Source organism: Fusarium pseudograminearum, chromosome 2, assembly GCF_000303195.2.
Source record: "Fusarium pseudograminearum CS3096 chromosome 2, whole genome shotgun sequence".
NCBI lineage: Eukaryota > Fungi > Ascomycota > Sordariomycetes > Hypocreales > Nectriaceae > Fusarium > Fusarium pseudograminearum.
Window position 1 is genome coordinate 6,979,701 of NC_031952.1, and position 12,748 is coordinate 6,992,448.

General features: G+C 50.4%; 3 protein-coding genes across 3 annotated transcripts, besides 1 other annotated feature; 1 reads left to right on the forward strand and 2 right to left on the reverse strand.

Moving 5' to 3' along the window:
* Positions 1 to 75: 75 nt before the first annotated feature.
* Positions 76 to 3,273, forward strand: FPSE_00129 (uncharacterized protein; the record flags this gene model as incomplete). Its single annotated transcript, XM_009253249.1, has 4 exons — positions 76 to 689; positions 747 to 1,016; positions 1,068 to 2,857; positions 2,912 to 3,273. The coding sequence occupies 4 exons, from the start codon at positions 76 to 78 to the stop codon at positions 3,271 to 3,273; spliced, it is 3,036 nt and encodes a 1,011-aa protein (XP_009251524.1).
* A 773-nt stretch (positions 3,274 to 4,046) lies between these two features.
* Positions 4,047 to 4,100: a microsatellite.
* A 407-nt stretch (positions 4,101 to 4,507) lies between these two features.
* Positions 4,508 to 8,346, reverse strand: FPSE_00130 (uncharacterized protein; the record flags this gene model as incomplete). The annotated part of the gene is made up of 4 exons (XM_009253250.1): positions 4,508 to 4,554; positions 4,614 to 7,925; positions 8,023 to 8,210; positions 8,273 to 8,346. 4 exons carry the CDS (start codon positions 8,344 to 8,346, stop codon positions 4,508 to 4,510), a joined length of 3,621 nt encoding a protein of 1,206 aa, XP_009251525.1.
* Positions 8,347 to 10,775: 2,429 nt separating this feature from the next.
* FPSE_00131 (uncharacterized protein) lies at positions 10,776 to 12,556 on the reverse strand (the record flags this gene model as incomplete). The annotated part of the gene is made up of 2 exons (XM_009253251.1): positions 10,776 to 11,270; positions 11,318 to 12,556. The coding sequence occupies 2 exons, from the start codon at positions 12,554 to 12,556 to the stop codon at positions 10,776 to 10,778; spliced, it is 1,734 nt and encodes a 577-aa protein (XP_009251526.1).
* Positions 12,557 to 12,748: the final 192 nt, after the last annotated feature.

Below are 12,748 nucleotides of genomic sequence, written 5' to 3' on the forward strand. Positions count from 1 at the left end.
GCGCCGCTCAACTTAGCTGACCGATCGCCGACTCCGTTGACGAAACCTCCCTCCGAATCTTGTTAGACATTGGCAATGGCCCCGTACGGCACTAATCAACCGACCTCCGGGGCCTCCGACTCGAGTCCTGCAGCCTCAATTAACAACGCCGCGCAAGGTTCTGCGCAACAAACTCCTGGGCAGTCGGCTGGGAACGCAAACCAAGGCCCCCAGCACAAACGTGTTTACCAAGCTTGCATTCCCTGCCGTCGGCGCAAAGTGCGATGCGATCTTGGCAGTGTCGATAACCCCCACGACCCTCCTTGTGTGCGCTGTCGCCGAGAGAGTAAAGAATGCTTCTTCAGTGCCACTCGTCGCAAGCGCAAGACGGATGATGATGGCAGCGACCAGGATGAGTATATCATCAGGAATGGCCGCAAAAGGGTTAATGCCAACGACAGCCCTCCGCCGCTCATCGAACGCAGATCTTACAGCAGTGCACCCTTGACTCCTGGAGGCTCGCATGGCCAAGCCCAACCGTTACGCCGTCCTGACGGCAGCAGGATAGGTCGCGGGAGGAACAGCGAATGGGGAACTGAAGGTGATGCCAACCAGACACTGGAAAACATCGAGGCTCAAACTGTTATGCGGCGCGGCGTGTTTGGTCCGCAGGATGCACTGGATCTACTCTACAAAGCGGCCACAGATAGGTATGCTTCCAGACTTTCGGTCTTTGCTGATGCAAAAGCTAATCTAATACTCAACAGTCCTGCCGTTGAACGCGAGCGTAGAGAGAGCACTTCATCTGCTCGTCCAGCGGCTCCTCGGCCCCCACCTGTGGACACTGGTCCTTACGGTTACGTTCCCAGATCAACCTCTAGACCGCCCAAAACAGAACAACCTATCGACCCCGAACTCTCACGACCCGAACTCAGTTCGCAGCCTGGATATGCTGAAGCCATCAAGGCATGGCAGCGTTTCCGATTCGTCCGCGCCGGTTGGTTCACAGCCCTCGAGGCTATCGAGTATATTGACTAGTAAGACTGGTCTTGTCCTCAGCTATGAAATCGCCGTTCTAACCTTGGTAGTTACTACAAATATCTGTCTCCCTTAACGCCCATATCACCGCCGACATTCAGCAACCCCTCATCGCATGTAACATTGCTCTACGAGGAGCCTATTCTGACTGTCACCCTTCTGACGATTGCCTCGCGATATCGTCAAATGCCTGGTACTGGCGGCCATTGCCGATCCCATGCAATTCATGAGCAACTATGGATGTATCTGCGTGGCATGATCGAGCGATGCTTATGGGGACAAGAAGCCTTTGGTGGGGGATTTTGTGTTCCGCCCAGCACCAGTGCCATTTTTGACGAGTCTCAAACAAGTAGCACAGCGCCCTGGCGGGGGTTGCGCAAGGGCAGTCTGCGGACTCTTGGAACTATCGAGTCGTTAATGATTCTAACCGAATGGCACCCTCGTGCGTTGCACTTCCCACCTACCGAAGCAACCGACGAATTAGTGCTGCCTATGGAAGCCGCCTTCCAGGCCATCACCGCTGCTGATGAGGATCCGAGTAAAACTTTAGGTCCTGGTTTTGGTGGCAAGAGGATCGAGAGTTGGCTCGAGCCGGCATGGAGAAGTGATCGCATGTGCTGGATGCTGCTCAGCACTGCGAACGGCCTCGCCTACGAATTGGGTGTCTTTGATGATATTGATGAGTTGCTTCGAGACGATGCTATCACTCGACCTGAATATCAGGAGGAATCATATCGTCAAAGAGCTTTCCGAATCAAGCGGTTGTTGCTCATCTATACCACTCAGCTGGCTGGTCGTCTCGGTTGGACCAACATGGCTCCAGCTCACCTCAGGAGAAGCGATCCTGCCCTTGCTCGATTCCGACCCAACACAGGTGATGGGACTACCCCAGGCACGAATCCTTCTTCAGTTGGCAATAATTTCAACTATGTGCCTGACCTGGAACTGGATGATCAAATCATTCATTGCTGGGCTGGTATCAGCAACGCTATGGAAATGGGTAATGAAAAAATATTCCGTTCCCGAAAGCATACAACACAAATCATTCAAAACGGCAAGTATATCAGCATTCTGAAAGAGTTCGAGCCTATTTTGCGCGACTGGTGGAGGGAATTTGAACTGTTCCGACTTCCTGAGTTCATTCGGCATATCCTGACGATCGAGTATCAATACGTGCGCATCTATATCAACTCACTTTCGCTGCAAGCAGTCGTCGAGCGATGTACCAACCAGGCCCAAGCTGGAGCAACTGCCCACTCTGGGCATCACGGAGCAGCAGCTGTCAATGGGGGACACCCGCAATTGTCACCCCAGACGATGATAAATTATGGGAAGCTTCCCCTTGGTCAACTCGGAGGCTTCACTGCGCACGACCAGGAATACATCCGCGAAGTGGTTGAAGGAAGTCGGAACCTGCTCCGTACAGTAGTCGAAGGTCTGTTACCAGGCGATTACTTGAAGCATGCTCCTGTACGAACATATTTCCGTATTATTAGCGGTGCTATGTTCTTACTCAAGACCTTTGCGCTTGGTGCTCCGCGATCAGACGTGAGGATGAGTATTGAGTTGATGGATGCAACCGTCGAAGCGCTTCGAAACTGCGTTGTAGATGACGTCCACCTGGGAATCCGTTTTGCAGATCTTCTCGAGTCTCTCACGAGCCGCCTCCGCAACCGTTTCATCCAGGCACCCACTATGCAGCAAGCTTCAGGCCGAGGACAAAGCCCCGCCCCAGATGGGCAGGTGCATAACGGTGAAAACCTTGTTCCAAGCGGAGAAGACCATCCCAACTGGGTTGGAGGCCACGCTCAGAGACTTAGGGATGGTCTTAACGGCAATGGTAAGAAACCCCTACACAAGAAAGCCTATAAAAATAATAACGGAATAGATCCAGCCCCAGCTCAAGCTGCTACCCATGAGGCCAACAACATCTCAGCGACACCGTTCGATCTTTCAGCACAAAACTTCCCTTATCCTGGCCAGGGTCCTCTGGGTCCATCAACACCCACAGTTGTAGATAACGCTGTGGCCAATATGGATGTCAGCCTGTTCGAAGACTGGAACCACCAAGGCAACGAGATGTGGTACCTGCCTCCCGGACCGGCTTTCTTCCAGAACGTCGAGAACCCCTCCGTTGCTATGGGTCCTGAAGGTGTCAATGTCGGTGGTCTGGATCTCCTCGAATACATGGCAATGGATCCTTCTCAGTTCCCCGGATTAGATCCCTCTTCTGGCCCTCCCACGAGCCACGCTTAAAGTGTCTTGGTCCTTTCACCACCGAGTTTGGTTCAAAATCATCTGTTAAATATATTTATCGACAGATATGCAGACCACGGGCGAGGGCATTCTGTTTATAATTTTCTTGTCATACACGAAGACCTATGTTGAGAGACCATCCTCAGAAGCCCATAGAGATACCGACTATAACAAGCAGCAGCAAGTGTCGGAAAGTCACTGCAACAATTTTGGAAACAGAAGGCGGCGGTAGAAAAGCCACCGTGTGCTTGTTATGGTACTAGCAGTGGAAAGAGTTTGCCAAATGGTGAAGAGCCACGGCAAACAATAACACAGCATAGTAATGACGTTTGTTGCATTGTATGGTCTGCAGGATTGCTAATGGCAGAATCATTATGACGGTACGAAAGAATATAAAAGTACTACAAAAATATGAAAATTCGAGAAGACTTGTCAAAACGCTTGATGTAGTACAGTTGCTGCCTGTAGATATTAAGTGAGTTACGTTTAATAATCACGCCATGCATGCCATGGAGTATCAGACGGTGCATCTAAGATCAATAGTTTTTCTTTCTACCTCGATCTGGTCCGTTTTCAACCAGCTTCCTTTTCGCCATCCCTAATAAATAGTGAAATATCGTACACTGCCTATCCAACCTTGTTCTCCTCTTTACATTGACATACGTTCCCTAATGGGAATCGACAGTTCGGTATGGGTTGAACAACGAAATCAGGCGTGCTATAGATACAATAAGTAAGAACAAACAAACGGGGCTTGTATGTAGAAAGTATAAAAAAAGAAGAAGAAGAAGAAGGTACAAAAAGAAGAAGAAGAACAAGAATAAGAAAGCCGTCAGGGCTGTACAGATGAGAGGAAGGGGTTGTGGTATCATGCGTACATAATTTACATGTGAGTAGAAGACAAGTAGAAAATTATATGAAGCCTTGTGAGTGATGTGTTTAAAAGGGAATATGTAAGACAAGTTGTGATCGGCGAAGTGGTTGAAAAACCAGAACATCCGATGATGTATTAGACACCCAAGCCAGCAGTATACACTTTTGGGCAGAGATGTTGATAAGTAAGATGTCGTAAGGCCGTTAACGTATAGCGAGACGTGGGACGGTTTATGGCGAGAGCAAACGATGATGCCGTATATAAGAAATGGTGGAACCAACGAATCGAAGAGCATTTGGTTTGCTTTTAACAACGTCTTGGGCTCAACCCAGCCGTTTCAACAAAGAGCCAGACCACTCTCTACAGCGCGAACGGCGTCGCATGCTTGGCATGGGCTTCTTGGAGGGCTAAATTGGTTATCAGTATGTCATGCATGTTATTCATAGATGTATTAGAAGAAACTTACTGCTAAGAATGCTGACCTGCCCGGTACGGTCCATGCATGCAAGCTGCACACTGCTGCCGTCGACGAGGTCCAATACTACACTGTTGGGGAGCTCTTGAACCTCAACATCGGGAATGTATGGTGCTCTGAAATCGCTCAGGTGGTAGCGTTTGGTACCCTGGGCAGTACGGCTGCTCTGTGATGGGAGCGCACTCAAAATAAGGAAGCCCTGGGAGTCTAGGCACATGTTGCGTCGTTTCCAGAGCAAGTTATCAGGAAATTGAACATTGACGTCTCCCATAAATGAAACGATGGATGGGGGACCAGTTGTCGCAGGTCGGACGTGCTCCTCTTGTACGGTTGGTGAGAGAACAGTTGGTGGTGTAGTCTTGCCACGAGAACTAGAAAGAGATGAGAGGCGACGCATAAATCGACCAGCTCGAGACTTCATCTTTTCGCCACTGGACTTGGTCTCATCGCCTGATACGGAGCTCTCGGTGGTAGCTGAAGGAGAAAGCACGTTTTCTCTTTCACGGCTGAAGGATGACCGACGGCTGCTAATTGACAGCCGCTTACCCTGGTGGGTCGAGGGTGGGCGAGTTGGAGATTGAGAGCTCTTGGGAAGGATATCAGACGAAGGAGATGTGAGGGATTTGCGGCGGTCGTTAATAAAGTCTCTGACTACGCTGAGCGAAGACCGTCTAGATTGGTCCTCTTTGTCTCCGTTGTTATCGTCCTTTGACATCCGTCGTTCAACTAAGGTTTCCTTTGGCGGCTGAAAGGCTGGAGGGGACCAGACGGGCGATGCTCTTTGGTGATCTACCAACAAAGGGGACTCCTGAAGTTCCACGGGGTTGAACTCGGATAGGTCTTTAGCGGGCTCGAGCGATTTGGCTGCGTTCTGGCTTGGATCGCGGACTATCCTGGCAGTAACCGAAATGGATTCTGAACCAGGGGAGCCATCATTTTCCAAGGGGTTCGCTTCGAACACGGACAAGCGACTGGCCACCGATGTTGAGCGCCCTCTGCGTGTCTGTTGTCTAGATCTATCGGGTGACTCATCGCGTGAGCCGGATCGCGACGGGGGTGTTCGGAGGTTTGCACGGTTGATAGAGCTGGTCCGGTCTACCACGGACGGAGACCGAGACGGCTCTCGACTTTTTCGCACAGAGAAGAATGCCGAAGACGGTCTCTCCCGAGCAGAAGCAGTAGGGGCGGGGGCAAGGGTCTCGCCAGTGCTAGCTGAGAGCTTTTCGAGAGCTTTGATGCGCTGTGAAATACTCGATCCCACCGTGCCCTTTCTGCTCAGGGTTGGGCCACCCGGCTGCTGAGCAATCTTGTGCAAGTAAGCAGCGCCACCAGAGCTGACAGATCGTGCCGAGCTTGTAGTGACATCGCCAGGGGCGAGAAGCTTGCCGTGTACAGGATTCGAGACAGTTCGGGAGATGACAGGAGATCGTTCACTCTTGGTTGGGCTGGGGAACACTGGAGTGACTGGGCTCTTAGCAACAGTCATAGGCTTCGCTTCGTGAAGGGTCGCATCGTGTAGCTCGTCCATGAGGTCCTCGTCGTCAGATAGAGGGTCCTTATCTTCCGTAAGTTGTGTTTTGATTGGCTCAATATTTGTTTTGCGCTTTTGTTGCTTTGTTTCTGACACCCCAACCTCGTCTTCCTCCTTCTCCACAACTTCTTGAGTGACAATGGTTGGCTTGTTCTCTTCGATTTCTCGAGGGGGAGAGTTGGAGACCGACGACGAGGCTGCGTTCGCTGCTGATCGCAAATCCTGCGTTGAGAACTTGGATTTGGGGATCTTCAAGGAAGAAGTTGTAGGAGACAGAGGCTCGTCAGCCTTGTCGATATTGGCGGATGACTCGGTAGTGTCGGGCGCGTTTGAGATATAGTCCATTGTGGTGGATTTATTATCGTTTGCGGGTGCGTCTACTGGCTTTTCCGAAATGTTGGTATCAGCGCCGGGCACGGGGTCGAGGGGTGCGTCCTCGGGTTGCCCCTTATCCTTAGGCGACGGTGGAGCATTGCTGACTGGCGCAACTGCTACAGTGGCAGCGTTCTGGTCATTTGTACTCTGTGCTGAGGTTTGTTCGATGTTAACGTTCTCCTTTTCATGTTGATCATGCGCATCCTCGTCTTTGGGGTGCAGAGTGTCATCGGTGGATTCAGAAAGAGAAGAGGCCTTCGTGGAGATCTCGGGTTCAGACGATGCAATGACAGGGCTATCAGGGTGGGAATCAGTCCGCGCAAGATCAGACGATTGGTCAGCATTCATAGAGGCTGAAGAAACATCCAGTCCGATTCCTGAATCCGCGTTCGACATTGAAGGTTGATTTAATTTAGTGTCGTGTTGATTTTCGTTGTCTTCAGCATGATCTGTAGACGATCCACCTTCACTGGGTCCTGTAATTTCGGTAGGCGGTGACGAGACATCGGCCTCGACCGCCATATCCTTCTTCTTCTTTTCTCGGAGCTTCATGGCCTTCATTAATCTTGCCTTCTCAGGCGAAATGGTTGGTTTCGCAGGTGGCGGCGCGGGTATGATGGCGGAACCAGAAATCGAAACTCCAGAACTTGTCGTGGGTCGGGCGAACTCTGCATCGGTGATCTGCAGTTCGTCCTGCACAGGCGGTGTGTCCTTGTCCTCGGTAGGAGTATCCTCGGTAGTTGCAAAATCTTCCTTGCTCTTTTCTTTCTTGGATCCCTTGCCAAACAGCTTAAAACCAGAAGGCATCTGCGAGACGGGACGATATGAGCCCGCAGTACGAGGTCGGCCGTTTGTTTCAAGCGAAGGGCGGGGGCCAAGCTTAACTTTTGGCTTGCCGTAATTATACGATGAATACGGATACAGATCCGGTCGACCTGATTGTGATGACAATCGCGGAAGAGCCTCAGATTCACTGGATGAAACAGGTCTATCGTCAGCGCCGACAAAGTTGGGTACTTCCGACGCGTCAGTGAATTTACTTTCCTCTGGAGATTCAGCGAGCTCCGAGTTCAAAGTGACTGGCTCTGCGAGGAGAGCAGGTTCGTGGCTTGTCTTTGCTGTTTTTGGCCGAACCTCGCCGTCATCGTCGTTCTCAGCAACTGACTGGCGTTTGGTGGCGCGCTGTTGTTGTTCGTCCTCCTCCTCCTCCGCAATCTCCATTAATCGTCTTCGACGCAGCGAGCTTGTAGACGATGAAGTGGAACCCGAAGCGGCATGCAAAGAGCAAGCTGCCGACAACCTGGTATCTCTGAGCTCCTTGGCTTCGGTAATTTCAAAGATGGTATCGTAGGGGGAGAATCGATCGCAAACGGCATTGAAGTGAACGGCTACCCTGGCTACATTTCGACAACAAGTCAGTACACTGCCCACGAATGCGCACGCCAGGAGCAAAGAAGGACTTATGCAGGGAATGGGAGGGGCGCCAGCACTGACCTTGAATAAGACGAGAGCAATCCTCGGGCAGGAACTTGATCAAGACGTTCCTCCTTCGGTATCTCAAGAAACCGTATAGAGGGCTGGTTTCTTCGTATTCGGTGACGTTGTTGCGTACCTCGACGACGCCGCCTGAGCCACGACCTAGTAATTCGACTTCATCGCGACTCGCGTACTTGAGAAGGAACCTGAAGACGAAAATTAGCTAACCATTGATTCCTACAATAACGAGCCAGGGTTTTTCGCATACCATCCTCCCGGTTCAGCGACAGCGGCCTCGTAGGCTTCCTGGACCTTTGGGTCATCCAATCCATTCAACGACATGGTGTCTTTATCGTCACCAGGTCTGAAAGTAAAGAAGCGAGGGTGAGAAAATTAGGAAAGTGGGAGCTGAAAGCCTAGGTCTGCACCACAGGCATATGGAAACAAAAGAAGAAATACCAATTAAAGAAGCAATGAGTGAAAGGAAGAGATAAGCAGGCAGAAGAGCTGCAGATCAATCGGTCGACGAAATCAAAAGTCGATATCGATCGAGACAGATCGAAGACGAAGCCAAAAGGAAAAAAGAAAGAGAAATGAAGCTCTCCCGAAAGACGGGGGAATCTACCAAATCAGTCGAGCAGAGTAGTAGAGCTAGACCAATCCAATATATTTCGGGGTCGTTCTCTTTCAGTTGAGGAAGCGTAACGGGTGGGATGGATTGCCTGGTGGGTTTTCCAATGCGGGTCAAGGGGTGCAGCACCAGATTTCAGGGGCAGAACTGCCAGCCTACATGGATTAAATATCGTAACCATGGGTTAATGACAAGATTAACTAGGATGGCAAGATTTGTTTCGTTTGCTCTTTGAGAGTGCGCCAGCCAATTCGTTGTTTGTGCAATCAAGGGCGAAGCGGCAGTGAAGCTGATATCGACATCAAGATCAGTCTCTGGGGATTTATGCGTTAATCACCAACAAGAGAGAAGGAATGTTTGAATGAAGAATGGAGCACCGTCGTTGTCGACCCCGTTTATGCCGATCAATAGTCACTGATCAAATTGATGAAACCGCGTGGTAACAAAACCAGATCGGGAATGGCCAATAAGTGCTTATATTAGCCTATTCCTACTATGGCAGCATGGGTTTGAGACACAAACAAGACACGAGCAACTCTACGGAGTGAAAGGAATCACAACAGCACACGACAAAAGTTGGCTAGTCTCTACTTATAAGTCCTGCGTCGCTGACGTGACTAAAATGCCCATTACTCGACAATGATGTCTAGTAAAGTGTAAATCACACGCCAACCAGACAGGTGGTTTTGTGCTGGAATGAAAGATGGACAGCGTCTTGTCCCAATTTGGGGATAGGCCAATTTCAAGACCAACACACAAGCACAGGCGAAGCCATCAAGTTACAGTGCGACAAGTGAGGTGTCTGTGTTTCTGTCTATCATACTCTGTATGTCGCGCACAATCACAAGGATAAACAGGTTTGGGCATGTGAGGAGATAGAACTTAAAGCCCAAGTGTAGATGGAGAGAAATGGTAAGAAACGGACCTCTAATTATTGCTTAGACGAGATGACTATCCGGCCAAGGCGACCTTTTCCTCCTTGCTTCCATGCACTCCCTTGAATCATTCAGCTGTAGAGATCATCCGCACCCCATGTGCTGCCTATTAGATGACTCGCATAATTTAAAGTCAATCTTGTCCCACCTTACAAGATATAGCACCTGCTATATATAAGGTCCCAGCCAAGGTACTTGACTTGAGTTTTGACTTATTATATAAGTTAGAGTTGCAGTCCCAGCCACTCGAGTAACCAAGCTCCCCCTCCCGCTCCAGCTACTCCACTGCGGACTAGCACAGTCCAAACAGCTTTTTGACGTTGATTCATTCTTGTTCCTGCATTGCCGACTCGGAAGGCATCATATGGCTAACCAGGGGTAGCAACAGAAGGAAGCGAGTAAAATAATTAAGAAAACAGTCTAAACGGCGATACCGAAACGGATGAGCTGTTCAGATAAACTTGAGCTTGGCTGCACGCCATTTCCCCCCAAAACTCATCTCGATTGTACGACACTTGCTAATCCGAGGAAATTGCCTGGCCGGTCTCAATTACAGTTCAATGTTCGTACTGCGTAGTGGATGATGGTGTAATTTGCAATCAACGTTATGGGGCCTAAAGGCAGACTAGCGATTCAGTGTTAATTTCTGCTACTGCCCGGCTAGAAACATGGAAGCTCCTGTCGAAGCTGCAAGGAATATTAAGTTGGTGACCACCAACTTAATATTCCTAGCAAGAATCTTTGATTGTCTACAGATCTCTGGGGTTCCACGTTTTATAAAGAACTTCACTAGCTTGGTACGGATGTAAAGTGCATCCAATGCCGTCAATATTATTTCGAGTCGTAATCATATGCGTTTTCCATGCAGCGATGCACCTCTACTAAAGACTGTGTGCCATGCTCCTCATCGTGCATGTACGACGTTGCTCAACTAACTGACAGAAACACCAAAATACTACTCGGGCTCATTCAGCTTTGCGTGAACCGAGTCGTAAGAAGAAACCCATAAGAGCACCTTCGCTTGCATATCATGTCAATCCCCATCTTGCAGCCCTTGGTCCAATGATACAGATACAGCATCATGTCAGAGGCCACTACACCCATGTTCATCCTCATAGTGCTCGGCAGTTCTTTTGCTCCGAGACCATAAAAAACTAGCTTGACGTGCGTTTATAATGCCTTATGTTTGATTTCTTATCCACGAATTATTCCTGCCCATGAGGTTTCTCTTTCTCTTCAACCGGCTTATCTTCTGCTGGCTTGTCTTTCCGAGCCTCCAAAACGGCCGCCCTGTTCAGTACAGGCACCTCGTCTGACTTGGGATCTGCAACATGGGGAGGTTCTTCAGTTACTATGTCGTCCAGCGAGGTCGGCACAAAATCGCCCTCCTGAACAGCTATAGGAGGTTGGGATTGGGGCGCGTTGCTGGTTGCTGATACGCCGACGGCGGGCGCTGTACCTTCTGCGATCTTTTGCTTAGTCTCGCTGACAATCTTGTCCGCCTCACTGACCTGTGACGCCGCGCCTTCCACTTCCACCGCAGCTTCCTTGTTTTGGTCAAGCCGAACGACCATACAAGACAAGTTATCAGTGCTGAAGCGGTTCAGCGCATAGTCGACAAGCTGCTTCGAGGCCGAGATGGGGTCCTCCACGTTGCGAACAAGGTCAACGGCCTCCTGGTCACTGCATACATCCCAGATCTAGAATGGTTAGCTTGTTCATCCTTATAATTAGGGGCGCAACTTACTCCATCGCAAGCAATGATAATAAACTCGTCACTGTCGGGCTGAATGACCGTCTCAGTGGTATAAGGGTGGCCCGTAACGAGCTTCTTCATGTAAGCGTCGCCAAGGGCACGAGTCACGGCCAGTACGCCATTGACACGATTGTTAAGGATCAGCCCGCCGGCAGCGGCAATGCGTTTGCCTTCGACCTCGTCACTGCCCTTGTGGTCGTAAGAGAGTCGTAGAGCCTTTCCACCTCGGCAGAGAATGATGCGAGCGTCGCCAACGTTTGCGGTGTACAGTACGCGCTGCCGTCCGCTACCTTTGCCCTTTGAATTTGTGGCCTTGGTCGCCTCTTCGTTGGATGATCCATCATTGGCCTTATCCATTTCGATGGGCTCTTCTGGTTTGGCGGACTTGATGGCAGATCGGTCGTTTGCGGCCCGGTCCTCCCAGCGCAATACTGCGACCGCCGCGGTGCAGCCGCTATTCTTAAGCGGAAGTTTTTCAAGCTGCGCGTCAGCAGCTGTAAAGGCCTGGTCTAAAACTTCAGGGATCAGAGCATTAGGGTTCTTGCGTATGATATCCTCGAGGATAATATGTAGTTTTTTGCCACACCAATCGGCGGCGAATGTGCCTGCATGCCCATCAAAGATAGCAAAATAGCCATTGTCCGACTCAACCATATCAGAAGTGACCAGGTCGTCTCCTTGCGGTTTATCCTTTGCGGATGCGTCGCTCAGAGCTGGGGTCTGCACAAAATTGTACAGGAAAGCATGAGTGTCTTCCATAGTTCGGCGGCATTTCTTGTTCCTATCTTCCCAAACGCCAACACGAAATGTAGATTTGGGTCCGGGCATAGAGTCTCCAGCAGAGTTGTTATGTTGGCCCTGAGGGACTGCGAGAGCAGGATCCTGCTTGCCGAGTTTCTGAAGAGATGTCTGCGAGTTCACTTCGGAGCCTCCGCCGCGACTACTCTGAGAAGAGAAGTTGAGCGAGTTCTTTGCAGAGGCCAGAAGACTACTCGCCCGGCTACTGACGCTGCTACTTCTGCGCTTCTTGTCACTCGGCCCGCCAACGTCCTGGCGAGTTGGTGGACTGCCATTTCCGCTACGTTTTTCACCGCTCGCAGCCTGATCAGTTGTCTTGATGGGAGATGGGGCACTAAGGCCTGTACCGGGCTCGGGAGAAGGGGATTTGTCGGATTTTGAATCGCTCTCGGATTTGTTGCCCGCTGAGTTGTTGGAACTGCCGCCAAACATTCTATTCAGCAGACTTCCTCCAGTCGAGGAGAGACTGCGACGCTTGTTGCTCGCCAGCTTGTGGTAGGATCAAAGTAAAACTAGGTGGCGTGGCACAGATGGATGAAGTTGTCAGCACGAGTAATGCCGTTAGATGTCGGATATGTTTCGTCGTCCTTGGGAATCTTAAGTTGTGTATGGTGGCTACACGCG